The sequence below is a fragment of the Thunnus maccoyii genome, chromosome 22 (genome assembly GCF_910596095.1).
Source record: "Thunnus maccoyii chromosome 22, fThuMac1.1, whole genome shotgun sequence".
NCBI classification, from domain to species: Eukaryota; Metazoa; Chordata; class Actinopteri; order Scombriformes; family Scombridae; genus Thunnus; species Thunnus maccoyii.
Window position 1 is genome coordinate 25,818,628 of NC_056554.1, and position 25,000 is coordinate 25,843,627.

General features: G+C 38.9%; 3 protein-coding genes across 5 annotated transcripts in view; 1 reads left to right on the top strand and 2 right to left on the bottom strand.

The window, feature by feature from the left end:
• Positions 1–3,580, bottom strand: part of LOC121889796 (serrate RNA effector molecule homolog) — a 14,699-nt gene extending 11,119 nt beyond the window's left edge. Inside the window, exons 1-5 of the mRNA XM_042402040.1 lie at positions 3,449–3,580; positions 1,652–1,774; positions 1,389–1,499; positions 1,161–1,304; positions 806–866 (exon numbers count right to left, since the gene is read on the bottom strand). Of these exons, the coding sequence (XP_042257974.1) occupies positions 806–866; positions 1,161–1,304; positions 1,389–1,499; positions 1,652–1,770 (435 nt within the window). The 5' untranslated portion in view covers positions 1,771–1,774; positions 3,449–3,580. The remainder of the gene's footprint in view (positions 1–805; positions 867–1,160; positions 1,305–1,388; positions 1,500–1,651; positions 1,775–3,448) is intronic.
• A 4,425-nt stretch (positions 3,581–8,005) lies between these two features.
• On the top strand, positions 8,006–14,446 carry LOC121889609 (zinc finger protein 501-like). 3 transcript variants are annotated; one of them, XM_042401698.1, is made up of 4 exons: positions 8,006–8,296; positions 10,453–10,713; positions 11,310–11,564; positions 12,750–14,446. In XM_042401698.1, exons 1-4 carry the CDS (start codon positions 8,021–8,023, stop codon positions 13,953–13,955), a joined length of 1,998 nt encoding a protein of 665 aa, XP_042257632.1. In that variant the 5' UTR covers positions 8,006–8,020; the 3' UTR covers positions 13,956–14,446. The 3 variants fall into 3 exon arrangements, with proteins under 3 accessions (XP_042257632.1, XP_042257633.1, XP_042257634.1); XM_042401699.1 differs by lacking the exon at positions 11,310–11,564; XM_042401700.1 differs by lacking the exons at positions 10,453–10,713; positions 11,310–11,564.
• A 3,685-nt stretch (positions 14,447–18,131) lies between these two features.
• LOC121889779 (putative protein TPRXL) lies at positions 18,132–24,653 on the bottom strand. The gene is made up of 5 exons (XM_042402017.1): positions 24,467–24,653; positions 23,880–24,036; positions 23,116–23,307; positions 19,290–19,414; positions 18,132–18,649 (listed from the first exon to the last, which is right to left on the bottom strand). The coding sequence occupies exons 2-5, from the start codon at positions 24,025–24,027 to the stop codon at positions 18,596–18,598; spliced, it is 519 nt and encodes a 172-aa protein (XP_042257951.1). The 5' UTR covers positions 24,028–24,036; positions 24,467–24,653; the 3' UTR covers positions 18,132–18,595.
• Positions 24,654–25,000: the final 347 nt, after the last annotated feature.

Here is a 25,000-nt window from a genome sequence, read left to right on the forward strand (position 1 = left end):
TTGATTCTACTCTAAAACTACAAACATCAGTCATTTAATCAATTAGTTGATCAATTAATGTGAGTATTTGCAGCTTTTCTCTGTTTTACATCGTAAACTGAATATTTTTTAGGTTTTAATTTGACAAAACGAAACATTTGAAGACGTAAACTTCTCTCTGAGAAGATGTGAAGACTCATATTGATACAACAACTGATCAGCCAGATCGATCAATGAAAAACGCTTCTCGAAAAAACCAGCAACGGTTCCCTGCTGGAACTGAACTGGTGTTTACAGGTTTGTCACTTAACCGATCAACAGAAAACTAATCTGAAACTATTTTAATATTCATTAAGTAAAAACTCATTAATTATCAATAATTCCAGCTTTAATGCTCCTTGATGATAATAAACCAATTATGTGTGTGTGTGTGTGTGTGTGTGTGTGTATATATATATATATATATATATATATATATATATATATATATATATATATATATATATATATATATATATATATATACACGAGAATTTAATGAGATTTATGAGAGTCAAGTGATTTTATGGAGCAGATTTTAGACATTTCTGCTTAATAAAAACCTGAATAACTTATTCAAGTTGCTCATTTTATCCAACAAACAGTCCAGAACATAAAATTATTCAGTTTACTATCATTTATGACAAAGAAAAGCATAAAATCCTCGAATCTGAGAAGTAAATATTTGGTATTTTTGCTTGAAAAATTAGCTTAAAACGATTCTTCAATAGTAATTAATTGATTAATTCATTTATTGTTGGACGTGACTTTGAGTTTGTTCACTCACCTTAAAGCTCCTCATGGTTGGAGGACCAGGAGGAGGCAGATCTGGATCCACCATCCCCAACCTGATGACACATTTTAACCACAGACGTTTTTCACATAATCCTTCATGTTACATTTGATTACAAACAAATACATAAAAACAGTGTAAAAGACTGATGTCATCTGTTGGACTGTTGATGAGACAAAAGATATTGTAAGACGTCACAGCTGGGAGGAAGTTGTTGTTATTGTCTCCGTTAAACGTCTACTGGTTCATCTCTCACCTGTGAGTTTCATCGCGTCTGAACGGAGCTTTAAACACACAACAAGCTGCGGTAAATGATCTTTTTGACCACTAGTGGGCAGAACGAGCTCACCTGCCCTGCAGCGGGTGACCTCCGTGATGTGGGTGAAGGTGGGGCAGGTCGGGGTGCCATCCCTGAGGCCCCGCCCCCGGAAAGGGAGCCCCGCCTCCTCCGTAAGGCAGGTCGTAGCGGTACGGCTCCCCCCGGTGGTCGTCCCTGGAAAAGTTCAGACGTTAATGACAGAACGAGCGCTCGCATGCCGACCCGTTTATAGATGAAACAAAAATGTTGAGTCCTCACCAGTCTCGCCTCATGCGTTTGTGCTGAGGGCTGATGTGTCTGGGAGGAGAAAATCTCTCTCTGCGACCTCGATCGTAGTCCCGCCTCCTCTCTCTGCCGCGCTCCCAGTCCCTGAACACACAAAACACTTCAAATCTCTGTAGCACAACTGCGAGCTTTTTGATTCCCCACGTAGAAATGTTGCCTGCAAGTCAAGAGTCGGGGCTTCGATAGTTCAGGTGTGAGGAAGCTCCGGGTCACCAGGAGGACTCAGGTGTGCGTACCTGTCGGGCCAGTCGTCCCTCCTCCTCTCCTCGCGCTCTCTCGACCGCTCCATGTCGCTCCTCTCTCTCCTGAACTTGTCCCGCCTCCTCCTGTCGAACTCGTCATCGCTGTCTCCCATTGGACTAAAAAAAACAACAACAACAAACAAACAGACAGAAGCTGCTTTTTTAAAAATCAGCAGGATGCTTCAAGCTTCAACTAAAATAAAAACACCTGGAGGAAAAACAGATGTTTCACAACACTCATAAAAACATTTCACATTCTCAACCTTCATATTAAACACGTTTTAACAACCTGCTTCACACGAGCACTGTAACTCTTTAACAATTGATTTTAAGTTTTTATTTATGTTTTAAAAGGCTATAAACATCACATATAACAGCAGGTATGATGGAACAACTTTATTTTAGACTGAAATATTATGACTTTTCCCAGAATGACCCACAATATATAAACATCTGACACAAACTTTAGTGTTCTGGATACAATTTGACCCGTATTTTTATCAAAAATCTCATTTCAAAAATGTTCTTCACATTCATTGAAATCATGATGTTTGTTCTCCTGTTTTACCAAAACAATATAAAGTGTAAAACCTGAAGAATAAACTCTTTCTGAAAACTTCGTTAAATATTAAATCAACCATTTATTAATGACTGATGAGATATTTATGAATGAAAAATAGATTTGTGGTTCAGACGTTTGGTAAAAAGACTAATTATGAGTCAGAATATTATAAGGAAACACTGATGTTTTCTTAAATATAAAACTGAAGGCTGAACTGTGAACAGTCATTGTTATAAAGCTGTGGATCATTTATATCTTTAGACCTGCGTTTGCCAATCAGCTGAGCAAGAAAAATATGGCCAAACTATCATCTACGCTAATTTTTAAACCTTTTGAGCGTGTTGTAATAAATCGATTTTCACACATCTTGCAGCTTTAACTGAACCACTTACAAGTCAATCTCAGGATTATAAGACTCGATATTGGATCGTTTATCAAAAGATCAGTTTGTTTTATTCAGCTCTTCTTGCAGCCCTTACAGAAAATATTAAAGTTGTTAAATGTTTTCCAAACGCAAGTATTGATGAAGTCAGAAAGTATCTGATCAAAAAGCTACCAGAAAGGTGAATCTGAGCAGCGTGTTGTTTCAGGACTTTCTGAGTTTTTCAGTGACACTCTGGGATTAAACTTTCAGGTAAACGGATGAATTAATAATCTGTTTACATAAATGAGACGCACAGAAAATTCTTAATTGTTTTGAGTCACATCTTTAAGAAAAGAAGTTGAAAAAAATACTAAAATTCTCTGATTCCAGCTTCTTAAATGTGAATATTTCTGGTTTCTATAATCTTCTACGACAGTAAACTGAATATTTTTGGGTTGTGAAGAAGAAAGAAGAAAATAATCAACAGATGAATCAACAGTGAAAATAATCGTCAGTTACAGACTAGAAACTAGAAGACTGGAAGCATCACAGTAACCAGTTAGCCTCTTAGCTTCAGCTCCGTTAGCATTAGCTCCTTTAAAACTACCGTCTAACCTTGAATTCTTTCAAACTCAGCTCGAACAAAAAGTAAAGAACCAAACATTTAAGTTAACAGTGAGCTAAAGCTACCGCTAACAGTTAGCTGTCCGGAGCTAACAGCGGCTAATTAGCTAACTAGTTAGCACCGGAGCTAGCACAGCATGCTAACGCAGGCGCAGTTCGGGCTTCTATTCGCTTCTGTTCGTGCTCGCTTCGGTTTTTAAGGTAAAACAGACACTTATATGTGTCCATGGTGTGTTTTTACCTGCAGTCCTGCCGCTTAAAAACTGAGAAATAGGCTCGTCTGTTAACGCAACAACACAATTATCCCGCCGTCAGTCCGACATCACATAGAACCAACGAGACTTCCGGTTAGCTGTAATTCCCGTTCACGTTTTCAGTTACTGAGATAAACTCGCTCCCCCTAACGGCCAGGAGGGGAACAACAGGCGGCGCGTTTTTACGTTTTTCACCGTTAATGACTCGAGATTTATGGAGTCATAAAAGTGTCGGAAAAAAATCTGTTAAAAAAATAAGAAAATAAATGTGGAAATATAAAGAGGAATAACAAAATATAAGAGAATTTTTTTCACATTTATTTGTTCGTTTATTTCTGTATATATTTAGTTTTTTAAATATATGTATTTTATTTTTTCCATATAAATCACTATATTTTTTCTGTATATTTTTTTTTTTTACTTTTTATTTATTTATTTATTTTTATTTTATGTTACTCATTTATTTTTATCCCTTTATTTTTCCTCATTCTTTTCCCTATTGTTTTTGCTATTCCTTGAAGGGCCAAGCTGCCAATCAACTGGCTTTGGACAGGCTTTCCTGCCCAGGCTGAAGTCACGCTCAGGGTGGAGGCTGTCAAGTAAAGCCTGTACAATAATGGCGAGACGGTCGCTTCAACTTAATTTTTCATATGTAGAATTGAACTGATAAGGACCCACAGTTGAAACTGTACTTGTTTTTGGGACCACAGTTGTAGTTTTCTCAGGCTGGTTAGCAGCTCGTCTGTCTGGACTGCTGCTGACACACTGTTAGCTTAGCCTGTTAGCACATTACCTCCAATGTTACTGAGAAAACACCAAAACAGCTTGCAAGCTAATTAAATATGTATCTACAGAGCTGTGTAAAAGTTAATCAGGGAGCCTTTTTAAGAAATGGAACAAAACCAGCTGATGCATCATCACAGACAGGCTGGAAATAAAACTGCTAAAACCTGAGGTTTCTGCTAAGAGGCAAAAGAAGAGTTTGAGCAGCTACTTTAAAAAAGCAGCAAAGCAAAGCCAAGCAGCCACCTCTATCTCCAAACCGTGGAGGCTGCTCCAGAGACAGACCCACTGGAACGGTGGCGGCAGTATGAGGCACATTTCCCTCTAGTGGCCAAGCTAGCAAAGAAATACTTGTTCATCCCGCTACAAGCGCCCCATCAGAACGGCGTTCAGTAGAAGTGGGAACACGGTGACATGTCAGAGGTCATCACTGGAACCAGAAAGAGTTGACCAGCTTGTATTCCTGGTTCTTGACCCGTAGAACTAAATCCCTGATATTCAGCAACACAAGCAAACATTTTGAAGCATCATTGCCAAATATCTATTTGGTTTGTGACACGTTGTTTGTTTTCATATAATGCTATTTTATTACTTGTTATACTTAATATATCATGAGCCTTATTTTGCTGCTTTACCAATATTTATGTTAGACCTGTATTTGGTTGTCTGCTGCTACAATTCAAACAGTTCCACTGTTAAATAGTATTATGCTAATTATGCTAAGCACATTGAAAACAGAGTAACTTTTGTGTCTGGATATTGTACGGCATCTATGCAAGTCAAACAAACATTGGAAAATCCTAGAATGTGACCCAAGTTTGAATCATTTGTCATCCTCTCGACCTCGTTTCTGCTTCAGAAGAGGCGGAAATGTCAGAGATACTGTTGTCAGCTCTATGTATAAGGAACCTACACAAACTAATAGGCTTTCTCAACAAGTGTGTGGAAATTACAGATGTGGAAAATGTGCACACTGTTCAAACACATTTGATACCAAGACATTTAATCACCCTCATACAGGAAAGAAACATGACATAAAATAATTCATTAACTGTCTCTCTACACATGTCATTTACATCTTGAAATGCCCATGTGGCTTAATGTACGTAGGCCAAACAAAGCGCCATCTCAAACTGAGAGTTGCTGAACATAAGGCTGCCATTAGAAATGAAAATATGGATTATGCCATTGCTGGACACTACAAGGAGAAAAACCATGGGTCGGCTACGTCCCTCAAATTTATCGGCATTGAAAGAGTGCGACCCGATCCAAGAGGTGGTAACTTGATTAACCAGCTCTTAAGAAGGGAGGCATTTTGGATTTATGAACTGAATACTATTGAACCTTATGGACTTAATGAAACACAGGATTTGAGTTTTCATCTGTGATATGTAAATATTAACTTGTATTTCTCTCCACAAGCTATTTGGACTCTTAGGGAGAGATGAACCACTAGGTCCCCGTTTTTGTGATGTAGAGGGACAGCTGTGGGACCTGTAGTCCGTTCCGCTCATCCTGTCCAGTCAGTTGTTGAAAGGAAGGATGTGTGATGATATCGTTCAAAGGAAGAGCTGACGAAGTTCTTATTTTGAAGACGTTTATTAGACGATGGTCATCGGGTCCATTCCATGTACAAAGATGGTCTGGGCACCGTACCCCTGTCGGTGCATAGCTTATATGGGGTTACACATCTGTATCTTATCACATGAATAACAGGTTTTCCATGGGCACTAGGTCAGTTGGGAGCCATCCATCAAGTGATTGACAGCTACGTCACAACATATTATGTGTCACAACATACCACATCTGGAACAGTTCCAAACTTGACCACCCATTGTTTGTATCTCTAAGGCCCCCCCGAAGGGCCATACCATGTTACCTAAGGTGACATGCAGACTCTGGACTGTTTATGTCACATGTCCAACACCCAAAATCAGTAAAGCATATTGGGTCAGATAAAAATCATACTAACAGTTGTTTACGGGATGTAATGAAGTTTAATTATGTAAAATGGTGTAATACTTGTAACTTTGTGCAACATTAATCACGTCATGTTTTTTCTCCTTTGTAAAATGTTCACTTTGAGAAAATGAAGCCTGTGATAATTAGTCATGTGACTCAGATGTGTTTATCTCAGCAGCTGTACTGAGCGAACCTGAAGAAGCTGCAGGCGAAACGCGTTGTTCGCTCAGAATAAAGTCACAGTAAAGTCGTCACAGTGTGCGGTGGGTTATTTTGATTTTCATCTTATATGTTCCTGCGACCGACCAGCACCTGACTGAAAATACTGACTGTGCACGAGGAGTTCTGTCCTTTAGTATTACGTTAATGTTTGGATTTGATATTTTTGACCATATTCACATTTTAGGCCTATATTTATTTTATTATTTATCATTTAGCTATTTTGCATCTATAGTTGAAAAGTCTTTTCTATTTACCTTTTTATATTTTATACATTAATAAGATATATTTTATATTACATCTAAATAAAAGGAGAAAATAATCAAATATGAGTAAGTACCTTTTATTTGTCGAGTATATATGGCCTTTCCATGTGGTCATTTTATATAAACTATTTATTAATTGAATTTACATAAAATGAGCTATATCGTGACATGTATCATTACAGGAAATTAGATTTCAGTCTTATCGCACAGCTCTGTCACTAACATACAGACCAGGGCTGTGGTCTCCTGGTCGATTAGTTGGTTGATATTCTCTCGTCCGACTAAATTCTCATTGGTCGATTAATCGCTGTCATAAGGAGAAAAGTGCTACATCAACAACCTTCCAGGGCAGGTATGTTACATTCATATTGTATTAAAAGCTTGATGTGTTTTCATCTTTCAGTGCCAATTACAAGTGTTTCTTTTTTCAGTTCAGGTTTTGTTTTCAAAGCCAAAACGTTTTTCTTGTTTTTTTTAACTGTTCACACAGAGTCTGAATTCTCCTCCAAAACTTCATGAAAAAAAAAGCTGCAGTGAATCTTCAGGAAGATTATTTTCTTGATTAAATGGTTTGTCTATTAAATGTCAGAAAATGGTGAAAATTGTTGTTATAATTTCCTAAAAACCTGAGATATCAAGAGTTTATTTAATTCAACCACAACTCCGAGATCAGTTTATACCCGCAACAAATTAAACAGACACGTAATTTTAACCTTGTGACTCTAGAACGACACATATGAGCGTTTTCTAATCTGGCGCCCTAATCCAGAAACATGCGGCGCGGATTAAAGTTACTACTTCCACTGTTGTTGTCATGGCAACAATAATAACCAGGGGGTTAAGGTTAGGAGATGATCATAGTCACGCTTTTTTAAAAAAAAACTGATGAACAGATCAATGTGTAATATATTCCGTTTTATTTTAACCGTTCTCCTCAGAAGTTTGTACTGCAGAGTCATCAACACACCGACCTGATAAAATCATCTCAACTCAAAGTTTCTCACAAAGATAAAACCTCATTGACAAAGAGATGACAACGTAGCTATAATAACAATCCAACCTGTTACGTAGCTTCATAAAATACATGAAATTTAATATAGACTGATGTGTTTATTTTAATCCATGTGTATGTGTGTAACTGTGGTGAGATGTAGATATAAAGCAGCGCTGTTGTTCTGTCCCGTAAAGACATGAAGCGTCACTTTATAATCACACAAACTACAATTGTTAGATTTCATCTGTGAGACCAACATTTATCTTCCAGAGGGACTTATATCATATATCAAGATGCTGCGGAGACATTAGAGCCAGCAGATCAGTTCAGGGATCATGTTCTCCCGGGATGACCACATGTTGACCGGCCGATCATCAAGGAGCTTCAAGTTACCGCGAGATGTTGTGTGTGAACATCGCGAGAACACAGAGGAGATATTTAAACTGGAACAGAAACAAAAGTCCGTCAGTCAGAGAGGAGACCTGCTGGACTTCTCAAACCAGGACCACTACAAGAGCGGAATGGAGGAGAACCAGAACCCGGAGCACCACACCGACAACCCCGTTAAAAGGGCAGAACCCGGTTCTCGCTCCGCTACCACCGATAAACAGGTCAGTGTTCAGGACTTCATGATGGTTTCAAGATGGCGCCGCGGTGCAGACAGACTGATGGTTCATATTCTGGTTAATATAATTAACTAACTAACTAATAACGTGTGGAGTGGATCATATGACAGTTAATCAGATGACGAAGCAGCACTTGTACACTGACTCTTTGTCTTTTAACTTCCGGTCCTCCTAAATCTTTCCGTCCTGGTTGAGTTTTGCTGCTTTTGTTCAAAGAGTTTTATAATCTAACGTTCAGCGTGTTAGATGCTCATGTTTCTGTTATAATAGTCATGTGACTGTTTTATTACATGTTTATAATAATATATCAGCACAAAAGCTGTTAATGTAATATTTATTAACCTGAAACACAGAGTTGACTGTTAGGAATCCTACTCTCAGCTGTCCCAGACTTCTTCTTTTCATTCCACATAATAAATATATTTTAATAACTTTGTTTCAGTGAGTTGCATCACTTCTTCAACTCTGTGGAAGTTCTGCTGGTTGTTTCCTGCTCTTATATCTGAATATATTGGCCACAATCAGTCTTCATCATTCTTTCAGTCATCGGTCGAGTTACTGTTTCTTGTTTTATTTCTAACCGTTATATCAATAAATGCATCATATGTACATCAGTCTCATCATTAATTAAACCCCCTGATCCATCAGTCTGTTGTAATTATTGCTGTAGGACTGTTAATGTCACTTTATTAAGTTATATGATAACATTAATATTAATGTAATATTTGTACAGACGAGAAAGTAACATTTAGACTCCCAACAGTGGTCCAGTTAATCCAAATAACATCTAACAGTTTGGATTTTTATTACAGCTCTTCCCACAACAGACTTCAGTCTGACTGGTTTAATATAAAGTAATCTACATGATGGACTGATGTGTGTTCTTGACTGTAACTGACGTTAGTCCAGCTGCTGGAAACAGCTGCTCAGCTGAACAGGTCCTGGACGTATAAAGAGAACTGGATACAGGAAGAGCACCAGGCTTTGAAGCCAATTTGACATAGCGGCCAAACCGTGTAACTACAACGTCACGTGATGCACACTGACCAAAAAGACTTTTTCCCATAGACTTACATTGTGAAAGAGACGTCTGTAAATCAGTGGATACATTTTTCTGAGCGTCACAACCGCTGCGACATGACTCGTCTCACTATCAGAATTAAATCCGTTCGGTCCGATCGCATTTCAAAAGCCTCGAAGAGCCGCATGATTCAATTGTTTTATCCCCGTTCAAGTTAGCCGGAGGGCTAAACCGGAAGTAGCCGACTCGGCCAGCGAAAGTCACTAGTGCGCTCGCTCTATGGGCCGCACGATGCGGAAGATCCGAGTACTTTCATAGGAATGAAGGGGGCCCCGCCTCCGACGCTGTATCCAGTTCTCTTTATACATCCATGGAAACAGACGCACAAATACTGTCGCTCAGCGTTTATCTGTCATTTACTGCCACCGTTAAAATACATTTATACTCAGAGCAGCAGAGTGTCGCTTATACAGTTCATCACTTTTATGTTGATTTTGTTGAAGCATGTATAATTACTCAGCTCTCAACCCGCATTAACCGAGCAGCTGCTACTGTTCAACATGCTAGTTTAGCATTAGCATGAGCCTCAGACAGGTAAACCCGACAGCTGCCCGACAACAACTCTGTAGAATTTCCACAACTTTATGCTGCAGAGTTCATCAACACGACACAGTGAGCAGATCGAGTCTCTTTCCCCCCTCTGAAGGCAGGGAGGTGCGTTTGTTTTACAGTTTGTGTGGCCCGTACAGGCGGTCACCAAACACACCTGTAACTCAATCTCATTAAAAAGTAAGAGGCTCCACCTGGTGGCGCCTTGCTGTACTACAGCAAATCTACAGAACATTCTCTCAGTTACACCACACGTCCTTCATCTTCATCAGATAATATATCTTTAATCTGTTAAATTAGTAACGACAACTGACTGATCAACTAATCATTGACATCTCTAAGAGGAACAGTCATTTTTTTACAGTTCTGTCAAAGTCGACAAATCTGAACAAGAAAAAATTAGACCACTACAATCTGTTACAAATGTTTTTTTGTTTAGTGTTCAGTGAAATATTGTTGGGTGTTTTTAAAATTATATTTATTTATTTTGTCTTGTGTTTGTTTGTTTAAGGGGACAGAAAACTCTGGTTCACACTCCAACAACACAGCAGGTGTCAGTAATGCACCTCAACACTGGTTGCTACCCGACATAAAACAGGAAAAAGAAGAAGAAGAAGAACAGCTTATCAGTCAGAGAGGAGACCTGCTGGATTTCACAGACCAGGACCACTACAAGATCAAAATAGAGGAGAACCAGAACCTGGAGAACCACACGGACAACCCTGTTAAAAGAGAAGAACCAGGTTCACCCTCTGCTACCACCGATAAACAGGTCAGTGTTCAGGACTTCATGATAAAACCTTGGCAGGATATCGTTAATGAGATATATGAAACACTGTACAGATTTAAAAATATGAATATTATGATAACATTTATGTGGATACCAGCTCACAGAGGGATAAAGGGCAATGAAGTCATGGACGCGTTAGAATAACAGGCACTGAAACACAAGGAGATCCTGGACGTTTCACTGAGTAAATCTGAAGCAGAAGGAATAATGAAGAGAAACATGATTGAAGAGCAGCAGCACAGTCGGGATACAGCAAACACAAGACGACACCTCGACACAGTGAGGTTAGTTAGAAGATCTTAACAAGGCTGAGGGTAGGACACACCAAACTAAATAAAACACTGCACTTAATAGGCAAACATCCGTCAGGATCATGTGACCACTGTCAAATAGAGGAATCAGTGCAGCAGATCATTTGTCACTGACAAAAACACTGTTGAACGAGAATCAATAAAGAGGAAAAGAGGGAAGCTTGAAGAGGAAGAACTGAGTCTGAGGTTAGACAGTCTGCTCCATTATTGGACAGAAACTGGACTGAACAAAAGAATTTAGTGTTTTCTTGTGTTTGTTTGTTTAAGGGGACAGAAAACTCTGGTTCACACTCCAACAACACAGCAGGTGTCAGTGATGCACCTCAACACTGGTTGCTACCCGACGTAAAACAGGAAAAAGAAGAAGAACAGTCCATCAGTCAGAGAGGAGACCTGCTGGATTTCACAGACCAGGACCACTACAAGATCAGAATAGAGGAGAACCAGAACCCGGAGAACCACACCAACAACCCTGTTACAAGAGAAGAACCAGGTTCACCCTCTGCTACCACTGATAAACAGGTCAGTGTTCAGGACTTCATGATAAAACCGGCTTCATAACCCAGCTGAACACCTATGAGAGATTTAGGACTGACGTGTTAGACAGCGCTCTCTGTACTCAAGTACAGTACTTGAGTAAATGTTCTACATTTTCTCACTTTTAGCAAGGTGCAGTATCTAGGAGTGACTAGATCATGATTCATTGAACACAAGCATTATCACGATGAAGTTGAATTGAATTGAATTGAATTGTACAGTTTAGAAACCTGTGGTAGTTTGTATGAGCAGGTAGAATTGACGAAAAAACAGACAGGGTAGAGGAACAAGTTGTGTGGGTTTGTTAGGTTTGATGAATCTAGTTCTTTGAACATCGTTGAACCATAGACTGTAAAAAAAATAATGGACGTAGCCACCATGACGTCACCTATTTGTTTGTCAAATCCTATTTTGAAGTCTCAAGTTTGGCATTTTGACCATCGCCATCTTCAGTTTTGGAGCCAGAAGTGACCATATTTGGACAACAGAGGAACTGACCCCGACACTAGCTGCTAGCTTGGTGCATTTTCATTCTATGGTTATTTGTGCTAATGCTAATGCTAATTTTAGCTAGAGAAAAACAGGCTTAAAACCATTAAAGGAAAATATACTTACCAGAAAAATTAAACATCTGACTCCTTAGAGGGTCTTTTAGTACAATCAAATGCATAACAAGACTTTTTTAGGGTTCACCATAATGTTACAGTTCACTTTCATGAACTGAAAACACACTGAAATAATGACGGCTACAGCTACGCTTATACTCTGAATCTGGGGTTACGCCATGGTTACGTTACATAACCAACGTTGTTGCTGTAGTAACAACCTGTCAATCGTTACTACGTTGTTACTAGTCATGTTCCTGCGTCTTGTTTATCCTGTTATCAAACGAGTTGAACACAGCTTTGGACGGAGGGTTCACGGACCCCTCCCACCAGGTAAAAACACGATGTACGTGTTTATTTGCATATTAAACAGTGAAGTGAGATCCGATCACAAGTGGTCACTCGAGACACATTCTAATGCCAGACCTGGACTGACGTACTTAGAGCTGTCCACTTATGATCGGCTCACCCAAGACACACGTTAATACCAGGTCTGAACAGGACCTTAGATTATTTGTTCCACCATTTCATCTCACTGTCTCTTTCTGTTTGTCTGTTGCCATAGAAACAAAAAGGAAGCAAGGGACTCAAACATCACCGCTGTCAGCACTGTGACAAAGCCTTCACGACATCAACATATTTAAAGATTCATCAGAGAGTTCACACTGGAGAAAAACTTCACAGCTGTGACCAGTGTGGGAAAGCTTTCACTACAGACAGTAGTCTAAAAATCCACCAACGCATTCACACTGGAGAGAAACCGTACAGCTGTGACCAATGTGGAAAAGCTTTCAATCTTCTTGGTAATCTTCAAATCCACCAACGCATTCACACCGGAAATAAACCATACAGCTGTGACCAATGTGGAAAAGCTTTCACTACACACAGCGCCCTACAAATACACCGACGCAGTCACACTGGAGAGAAACCGTACAGCTGTGACCAATGTGGAAACACCTTTACTTTGCTTTGTAGTCTAAAAAGACACATACGTATTCACATAGGAGAGAAACCATTTAGCTGTGACCATTGTGGGAAAGCTTTCACTGATGACGGAGCCCTAAAATGTCACCAACGCCTTCACACAGGAGAAAAACCGTACAGCTGTGATCAATGTGGAAAAGCTTTTACTTTGCTGTGTAGCTTAAAAAGGCACATACGCATTCACACAGCAGAAAATCCGTTTAGCTGTGATCAGTGTGGGAAAGCTTTCGCTCAAGACAGTAATCTAAAAAGCCACCAACGCACCCATACTGGAGAGAAACCATACAGGTGTGACCAATGTGGAAAAACTTTCACTGCAAGCGGCGATCTGAAAAAACACCAACGCATTCATACTGGAGAGAAACCGTACAGCTGTGACCAATGTGAGAAAGCTTTCAGTACAGACAGTAACTTAAAAATGCACCAGCGTATTCATACAGGAGAAAAACCGTACAGTTGTGACCAATGTGGGAAAGCTTTCACCTCAGACAGTAACCTAAAAAAACACCAACGCATTCATACAGGAGAGAGACCGTACAGTTGTGACCAATGTGGGAAAACTTTCACACAAGCAGGTAATCTACAAATCCACCAAAGGATTCACACTGGCGAGAAACCATACTGGTGTGATCAATGTGGGAAAGCTTTTGTTACAGACAGTAATTTAAAAATCCACCAACGCATTCACACTGGAGAGAAACCGTACTGGTGTGAACAATGTGGGAAAACTTTTGCTCACAAGAATTCCCTAAAAACCCACCAACGCAGTCACGCAGCATTGTGTTGAACATGTGTTAGAGGCAGGTTAGCGGTGTCGCCCTGCCTCCTCTCAATGCCTTAATAACAGTGTTGTTCTATCCTGAATTTCTCTACAATCTGAGGGCTGCCAACAATAACTTTAGAAACAGCATGTATGCCATCAGCAGCACACATGTCTGAATTTTAAGCTCAGTGATTGGCTGTTTCTGTAGAAATGCACCTTGGGAGTCGTTGACTTCTAGCCTGAATTTTTTTTTAATTTATTTTTGAGTTTCATGTTGTGTTTGAATAGAATGTGTTGAATGAATTTGTAAATTCTCCAGAACCACAGAATTTCCCTTTTTTAAATTAAATTTAGCATCAGTGGTTTCAACTAAAATCCATAAGTGATTGACATTAGCGTTAGCTTATTGTCCCTCGCTATTATTAGCAGCTATTTTTTTCCCCCAAAAAATTTACAGCTCTGACTGTATCTTACAAAACAGGACAGACTTTGGGAGTCAACAGTCATAATGACAGCAGCTATATGTTTGTGAAATTTCTTTCCTCAACTTTTAACAATCAACAGTGCTGCTAGCTAACTAGTTAATGTTAGCTCTGTGTTTAAAGCCATTATCTTATTCAATATTTCTATTAAATGCAATATAACATAATAAGGTTCATTAAGTTAATAGTCCTGAATAGTTACTGATAAGGGGGCAGTTTGATCTTAAACAAAGCAGCCAAAGCGAATGATTACAGGCGACAAGTTGTTTGTGACAGTTACTTGCCAATTTTGCTGTTATTACTGTAGTGTGAATGTATTATTGGTCACCTCTTTATATTAATATCATGTTATATTAAGCTAATCTTGTGATAATACATTATTATTATTATTATTATTATTATTATTATTATTAGATCACCACTGGGACTGGTGTGTTGTGTGTAACATGAGCGACCTCTGCTGGACCCCAAACTCCATTACCAGTTTGCTGTTTCCTGTCCCTGTAGTAGGTTGATGCGTATAAGCTCAACCTACCACAGTGTGATGAAAACATTACAAAAAAATCCCAAAATATGCATATACAACCCAGGAACAAAAATGTGATCCTTAGACAAATAATGAATCCCTGGCCTATTTATAGGATGAATATAAATAAAACACACAATCAGGTCAGGAAAACTGCCTGCTCCAATTGGATCAAAAGAAAAACAAAAAGTATTGATTACAACAACAACAAACCACAACAAAGTTTCACCAGCAGTTTTTCCGCCCCTGAAAGTGGCTTTTAAGTGTCACAAATATACTGTTTAAAAGAAATTTCCCAAAGCAGTGAAATGAACTCCAATGCGTAAAAATAGACCAGCCTGTCAAACTTTATGTGAAGACAACTGATCATGTATCCCTAAATCCCTAATAAATGTGTTTATCACACTGTTCACCCGTTTTCGTGACTTGTTTAACCATCCCGGCTTAGCAGCCCTCCATCGGCGCCTTTGGGCGACGGAGGACAAGATCGTCTGCATCCCTGGGAACTTCTGGTGGAGGTACTGCAGATCCCACGTCATCACCACGGTGATCTCCACGCCCCTTGATCTTCCCCATGTTGTCGCTACTGCAGACGACGATGAGGACGTCCAGGACGGCTCTTCCCCTCAAGGACTGGTGGAAGAAGAAGAGCAGGTTTGGCCTCCATATGTGGTATTCTAAAACAGATGAATTAAAAAAAATGCTCAAAATTTTGACAAAGCATTTTGGGTTCTCTTATGCTAAAAACTCAATTTGAATGATTGTTGCTGACTCCTGTGGCTGTTGTCTGTTCTGGTTCAACTGTGGCTCCTCTGTTGTGATTGTAGTTTGTAACTCTGAAAGGCCACAGTATGTTATTTATGTGTCTGTCCTTTTTGTTTTGTTGTATAAAATACCATTGTACCCTTATATCATTCTCAATTTCTGGCACCTAATGTTATTTAATTTGCTCTATAGAACTAAGTTTAGTTAATAAACTAAAATTTTTTTATCAATCATAATCCAAGTTATTGTCATGTTAAATTAATTTGATTTTCAAGAGATCCACAGGTGATATTTTTAAGTCCAGTAATGACATTTGGGTGGTTGATGGACATGTGATTGACTGCAGAGTGACATTTTAAAAGATGCAGAAACACGATGACACGTTCCTTTTTCTTCTACTTTTGGCCTGATTTAAACAACAAGAGAACGCCGCCTTGTGCTGCCTTCAACTGCATCAACCAATCAGGTTGCAAAGGACAACAAATATCAAACGTTCACCTTAAAGGGCATTAAAAGTCACATAATATATAAACAACCATAATACATCCATGTGTCTGATATTAGCCAGCATTATGACCACAGTTAATGATCCTATAGATTTGATTAATTGATGATGTGTTTAATTAATGTGTAATGACACACACAGCTTGACTATTTAAAGTTCACTGAGCTCTCTGTGATTCTCTGGAGTAAAAACAGTAAAAACACAAGATAGAAATATTTCATCCAAGGAAAAAAAAACTTCCATCAAAAGTCAAAGTGAAAGAATAAGAATGTGTCACGTCCTAACGGGACTTTTTCTGTTTTTAGTTGGACTCTTTGAGGGACTCTTTCATTTGTGTTTCCTGGTTTTGGTTTTCTCTGTTCCCCTTGTGTGTTCCTTCTGGTTTTTGTGTCACCTGTTTGTTTACTTTAGTTCCTGTTTTATTTTGAAATATTTCCTCCTTGTGTCTGGTAACTTTACTTCCTGTGTTTGATTCTTTCATGTGTCTCACCTGTGTTTCATTGGCAATCACTCCCTGTGTATTTAAAGTCCAGTTTTCAGTTCGGTCTTTGTCGAGGCGTCTGCTTTTGTTCGATGTTCCTGTGTCTCCTGTGTTCTGGTTTGTTCCGATGACCCTGTCTACCGTCTCTGCGTTTGGGTCCACCTGCTCAGCTCCCCCAGCTCGTTGACAGAATAAAGAACAACTATAACAATGATAGAAAAGTACAGAAGTGCTACAATTGTAATGTACTTAAATAGAAAATATTAAATATATATATTTTCAACTTAATGTTGCAGTGTATTAAAACATTATAATTTAAAAACTGTACTTTACCATTCATCTTCAATGAAATACACAATATACAATCACAACAAGGTAAGAATAATTTAAAGATAAAGTAAAACAATACATATAATATCAGTCAGTGGTTCCCAACCATTTCCCATAATGGGCCCCTTTTCTATCATTGAGTAAACTGACAACCTCTGACTAACTGACATATTTTATGAATATTTCATACTATATTCAATACATGTCTTTTAGCATTTTGTCATTTATCATCATATTTATCTCGTGTTCCACTCTTGTGCAATAAGAATTTATACCACTGTTTTCTTTGTGTGCAGTATATTATTTTAGTACCATGTGTGTATTATCACTGCAGGTCGTATCTGTATGTGTGATAGATGTGTATAGTTTATATATGTATATATATTCTTCAGTGTTGGGCAAGTTATATTGCAAATTACAAGTTACTTTGCAGTGGTCTGTGTAGAGTAACGTGTTATTTATTACACATTAGTTTCACCAAAGTAACCGCAGAAGTATGACTGTATGTTTCATAGCAGGTCATCAACACACAGAAGCTTGAGGTTATTGCAGTAGTGTGATACGTTCAATAAATCATTGATCACATAAAAAGTGTCCTGAAGAAGATGTATAAACAATGTGAACATTCAGTATAGAGCTGCAACTATTATTTTCCTCACTGATTGAAAGGAAGGATGTGTGATGATATCGTTCAAAGGAAGAGCTGGCGAAGTTCTTATTTTGTAGACGTTTATTAGACGATGGCCATCGGGTCCATTCCATGTACAAAGATGGTCTGGGCACCGTACCCCTGTCGGTGCATAACTTATATGGGGTTACACATCTGTATCTTATCACATGAATAACATAGGTTTTCCATGGGCACTAGGTCAGTTGGGAGCCATCCAATCAAGTAATTGACAGCTACCTCACAACATATTATGTGTCACAACATACCACATCTGGAACATCAGTTCCAAACTTGACCATGGATCCATTGTTTGTATCTCTAAGGTCTCCCCGAAGGGCCATACGATATTACCTAATGTTTATGTCACATGTCCAACACCCAAAATCAGTAAAATACATAGGGTCAGATAAAAATCATACTAACACTGATTAATCCGTCAATTATTTTATTTGTTTGGTCCATAAAATGTCAGAAAATGGTGAAAAACGTCAATCAGCGTTCCCCAAAGTACAAGATGACGTCATGTTTGTCTTGTTTTGTCCACAACACAAAGATATTCAGTTTACTGTCAGAGAGGATAGAAAGATGAAAAATATTCACATTTAAGAAGCTGCAATCAGAGAATTTAGACATTTTTTTCTTAAACAGTGACTCAAAGTGATTAATCCATTAACAAACTGGTTGGCGATTAAAGGACTGAATACTCCAGAGTAGACGCAGACACTGACAGCTGCGGAGACACGTAGTGGTTCTGGTTCTGTTTATTCTGGAGGTTCCACACATGCGTAGTAGATCAGCATCTACAGGAAGACGTCCAGTTTCTGTGTTCATGTTCAGTTTGAAAGTGAAAACAACCATTAAAGTGTAATTAGTTAAAGAACAGCAGAGTCCAGTGCTGATAAAAGTCAGGGTGAAGTCTTCTGATTGGCCGGTTGTGTGGAGGGGGCGGGACCAGAGGCCTGAAGGAGAAGATTGAAGATTAACATCATTCTGTCTTTAGGTGCGTTTCCTGTTTCAATCTGCACATTAAAAAAAATTTGATGAAATTCAAAAAAAATTTAAATATCACAAATAAGAGTTTCCTGTTGTCTGAACGTAGTTGTGTGGTGGAAAAGTTTGTTTTTCAATCAAATAAAATTTAAAAAATGAGACAAAAGCCAAGTTTTCATCCAAATGTGGCGAAAATCTAAATAAAATGTTTCCATCCACTGCTGTTCTGGTTGGTTTTACTCTCACACATCAGCAAAGCATAAAAATTTTTGGGAATATTTTGATTCCTGCTCCGTTTTTTTTTTAAGCAAAGCCTGAAAATGGTGGATGGAAACGTACTTGAAGTGCAACAGAAACAGACGATGATGATGTATCTGAATCATGTGAAGAGCTGAGAACATCAGATCTGTGTGGAGCGATGATGAGGAGACTGTAACCTTCCTCACATCAATACATGAAACTAACAGAAACGTTTCCATCGTTTGAGCTTTGACTGTCGCTCCTATAATGACGTCATCTCCTTCTGCAACGCCACCAGCCGTTTATCTGCTGATATTCACACACAGTGGATGGAAACCTGTCTGTTCTCATGTGTTTGTCTCTGCTCACCTGTCCTCGTCCTCGTCCGGAGAAGACGGTGGTCAGTCCGTTGTGGGCGGGGACATGTCGGAGGGGGCGTGTCCTGGACTCTTTCAGCTCGGACAGGAGCTCGGGACTCGACAGCGACGGACGGACTGAACGCAAACAGAATAAAGAAATAAATCATCACTTCAAACATTTGATTTCCTCCAAACCTGCAGCCGATCAGCCAAATGTTTAAACCACCAAAACATAAAATGTTTCATTCAGGAGTCATGTTAACCCTTTAAATATCACACCAACAAACAAACAACATATATGAGCCTCACAAAGTCCCCTAATAACTAAGTACATTTACCACATTAACCTGTACACACTGTTCAGGTCAAATTTTACCCATTTTTACATTTGAGAGCAGTAAAAACAACCTGAACTCCATTTTTTAGCCTGAAATTTTATGACATTTCCTAAATTTACCCAGAATATACAAAGATTATTATTAATATATTATTGTGAAGTGTTCCAGGTTAAATTTGACTCGTATTTATTCAAAAATGTTCTCCTGTTTCAAGTATCATATAGTGACTGTGAATGTTTTTTTCTAAACTCTGCTCTCTGAAAGCTTCATCAAGGATTAATCACCCATTTATTGATGACTGATGAGGTATTTATGAATAGTAAATGGATTTATGGTTCATAAATTTGCTATAGAGACTAATTATGAGAGTATGATGGGTCAGAATATGAACAGTATATGAGGGTGTCGTCAGGGTAATGTAGAAACTAAACGTAATAAAAACTGTAAATGTGGTGAGAAGTGATCACATTTTGAGCAAGTTACAACAGATTATGAGTTTAATGGTATTTTCAAAATAAGAAATGTAATAAAAATAAATAAATCTAATGCTTTAAAGTCCCTCTGTATTCTCTGTACAGAACCATTTCCATCCAAACAGTGATGGAAAGTAACTAAATACATTTACTGAAGTACAGTACTCTGAGGTACTTGTACTTTACTTGAGTATTTCCATGTGATGCTACTTTCTACATTTCAGAGGGAAATATTGTACTTTCTACTCCACTACATTTATTTGACAGCTTTAGTTACTTTTCAGATGAAGATTTGACACAATGGATAATATAACAAGCTTTTAAAATACAACACATTGTTAAAGATGAAACCAGTGGTTTCCAACCTTTTTGTCTTTTGACGTCTTACAAAAAGCAGTGTGTAGTCGGGGTCACATTTCACATGTCTATGAGTTGTTAACAGCTCCACCAAATAGTGATTTTTCCCTCTAAACTTCTCACATGCTTTCATTTCAATAAATGTTCAAATGATCCAATATTTCAGCAAAAATCAAAGATTAGAGAAAAAGTCCAAAAAACTGAAAACAGATTTGTGTATCAGAACTTTGTTTTTTCTTCTTTCCTCTCCCATTAATCATCTCACCACCCCTCAGATTTATCTACTGACCCTTTGGAGGGGCCCGACCCCTAGGTTGGGAACCACTGGACTAAACTAGCTAACTGTATATAAAGTAGTGTAAACTAGCTCCACCTCCAGCAGCTACAACAGTAACATGCTGCTCTAACACTGATGCTTCACTATTAATAATCTAATGATGTCATATATAATAATATATCAGTCAGAGGGACCAAACCACTACTTCTACTGCAATACTTTAATTACATCAAGCTCATAATACTTATGTATTTTTACTGCAATACTTTAACTACATCAAGCTCATAATACTTATGTACTTTTACTGCAATACTTTAACTACATCAAGCTCATAATACTTATGTACTTTTACTGCAATACTTTAACTACATCAAGCTCATAATACTTATGTACTTTTACTGCAATACTTTAACTACATCAAGCTCATAATATTTATGTACTTTTACTGCAATACTTTAACTACATCAAGCCCATAATACTTATGTACTTTTACTGCAATACTTTAACTACATCAAGCTCATAATACTTATGTACTTTTACTGTAGTAGGATTTTTCATGACTTTTACTTTATATGGAGTACGTTAACACTGATGTATTGGTACCAACTCAGGCAGCTCAGTTATTTATGGACGCTGTGATTTTCTCTCGTGTTTCGTGTTGTATGACAGTATCCTCATCCTCACATCCTCATACAATCAGGCACTAAAAATAATGGACAAAAAGCCTGTTCGGTGGCATCACTGTCACATACTGAAATATACAATCTACTTAGTTTTGAGAGGTTTACTCATTTATGTTTTCTTAAATTAGTTTTCAAATGTATCAATAGTTTAGCCCCCGAGCCAAAGACAAGACAGTACCAAAGTAACTAGCAGCATGGTGAATGGCAACTGTAGAATACCATATCATAGATCTAAATCCATACAGGACTGTCAACTCTGGAACACATTACCAACCGAAATCAAATTAATTTCAGATATAAAATCTTTTACAACAGAGGTTAAGTGTTGGCTAAAAGCAAACCAGAGCTGTACCCATTTTTAGCTAATTGTATTGTATTGTTAATTTTTTTTTTTCAAACTGTGCATCACAATCAGTGTAATTCAATGTGTGTATTTTATTGTACTTCCATATCTGTAGTGCACTGTGGTTTTTATGATGATGAAAGCTGTATATTTTAATTACACTGTATATGTAACGCCCAACTAGGGACAAGAGCTGAAAATTAGCAATAGCTATAAACTCTCTGTGCAGTTCATCAGTTTCATGCTCTGTATTGGAAATATGTTCAATTGCATCGTCCCTATGAAATAAAGTAAAAAGAAAAGAAAGAAATGTTATTTTCTGATTGTTTCCTCCACACAACCCTGCAGGAAGGTGCCACATCGCTGGATTTGGTGTGAATGCAGCCTTACATGAAACCTCGCTGTATGAACGGTAAACAAACTTTGCTTCATCATCATATTATATTTATTAATCTCACACAGTAACAAACATACATTATCTCATCGCTGTGCAAGCGGATGTTTAAAAAAGAAAAACAGTGTTAAAACTAAGTAGCGTCTTTCTTTCACTACATACTACGTACTACATACTAACCGTATACGGTTAGTATGAAGTACACGCCGTATACGGTTAGTATGTAGTACACACTGTATATGGTTAGTATGTAGTACAGTATGTAGTACACACCGTATACGGTTAGTACGTAGTACAGTATGTAGTACACACTGTATACGGTTAGTATGAAGTACACACCGTATACGGTTAGTATGTAGTACACACTGTATATGGTTAGTATGTAGTACAGTATGTAGTACACACCGTATACGGTTAGTACGTAGTACAGTATGTAGTACACACTGTATACGGTTAGTATGTAGTACAGTATGTAGTACACACTGTATATGGTTAGTATGAAGTACACACTGTATACGGTTAGTATGTAGTACACGCCGTATACGGTTAGTATGTAGTACACGCCGTATACGGTTAGTATGAAGTACACACCGTATACGGTTAGTATGAAGTACACACCGTATACGGTTAGTATGTAGTACACGCCGTATACGGTTAGTATGAAGTACACACCGTATACGGTTAGTATGAAGTACACACCGTATACGGTTAGTATGAAGTACACACCGTATACGGTTAGTATGTAGTACACGCCGTATACGGTTAGTATGAAGTACACACCGTATACGGTTAGTATGAAGTACACACCGTATACGGTTAGTATGAAGTACACACCGTATACGGTTAGTATGAAGTACACACCGTATACGGTTAGTATGTAGTACACACTGTTCAGAGCTGTTTACTAGGATCTGAACCGTTTCTTTAAATGTGACATTAAATTGACTTTATGTTCGATACGTCCAGCTCACCTGGTCTGCTGTCGCCGCAGGGAGAAGAGGAGGAGGATGAAGAGGGGCTCCAGGGGGGAGAAGAGGGAGTGGGACTGGAAGGGGAGGGCAGACGGGAGGAGGTGGGGGAGGTGGAGGAGGTGGGGGAGGCCGCAGAGGAGACGACACTGGATTCACTGAATTCACTGTTAAACTGAAATTTGTTCTGACGTTCTGAAAACAAAAAGACAAAGATGAGATGATGACGGATTTCATGTCTCTCTGGTCATTTTTTGTCTCTTTGTAGTCGCTATACGTCTCTTTGCAGTCGCTATGCGTCTCTTTGCAGTCGCTACGCGTCTCTTTGCAGTCGCTACGCGTCTCTTTGTAGATGCTACGCGTCTCTTTGTAGTCGCTACGCGTCGCTTTGTAGTCGCTACGCGTCTCTTTGTAGTCGCTACGCGTCTCTTTGTAGATGCTACGCGTCTCTTTGCAGTCGCTACGCGTCTCTTTGTAGTCGCTACGCGTCTCTTTGTAGTCGCTATGCGTCTCTTTGCAGTCGCTACGCGTCTCTTTGTAGATGCTACGTGTCTCTTTGCAGTCGCTGTGTGTCTCTTTGTAGTCGTCTTGTGTCCTTGTGCTAGTTTAGCGTCTCTTTGCAGTTGTTTTTTGTCTGTCTGCGGTCATTTCGTGTTTCTCTGTGGTCATTTTTGTCTCTTTGTGGTGGTTTTGAATCTGTTTGTGGTAGTTTAATCTATTTATGTGAAGAGAGACGATGTGAGACGGAGGAGGAGATGGATTTTCACCTAGAAACTCTGCTTGCAGTTGTGGACTTCGCAGAGACAAATGGGGAAGAGGAGGAGGAGGAGACGATGAGGAGGACGGAGGCTCCATCACTGAGGTAGATGTTACTGATGATGGAGGTGATGATGAAGGTGGTGATGAAGACTTCATGATGAACACCTGCAGTGGGAGGAGCTAATCTGTTATTCAGAGAACTGTAACATCCTGACAGTGTGATGTGACCCCTGAACTCATCACTCCAACCTGCAGACGTTAGAAATGTAGATCAGAGCAGGAAACGACCACTAACTGGCCAAAAATACTCCAGAGTGACGTGTTTTTGATTCTAGTTTCAGGATGAGGAGTAAAAGCGTTTGATCAACTTTCTCTATTAAGGAAATCACTCGTGTCTCAGGAGCTGCAGAGGAGTCTGAACTTGTTAGAAGCTGCAGGAGATGAACTTCAGACAGATATTCTATGAGAGGAGAGAAGTTCGTTTACATTAACCTCATTTTCATTCACATTAAATTGTGTTTACAGATTATCTCAGAAACTAGTTCCTGTTTTGTTATTTCATGTCACAGGTGAACAAGAGAAGAGATCAGATTACCTTTGTAACCTCGGTTCTCTGAGAGCGTTCAGGTGTACCCACTGACCGGTGCCGTCGCTTCACAGGACAACAGGAAGCATCACCTGTCCTCCCAGTCCTCCCAGTTTGCACTCACTGACCGGTTTGAAGCTGCATCTCCTCGGCTCCTCGTGGCGTCGAAAGAACAACGACTTCCTGCGGCTGGGACAAAGTCTGTGCCACACACACACACACACACACACACACACACACACACTGTTACAACAAAGTGTGTGTGTGTGTGTGTGTGTGTGTGTGTGTGCGCGTGTGTGTGTTTGTGAACCAGACTCAGGTTTGAAGAGAAAACTTCATTCATGCAAAGCACCCATGACTCAAAAGTCCACATTAATTATTGACATTTTTATGACATGGTTGCCATGGATACCAGGAAGGAAAAGAGAGAGTCAGCTGGACTTTTAACCCACACACACACACACACACACACACACACACACACACACACACACACACATACACACACACACAATCTCTGTGCAAGGCTTCACTAGTCAGACA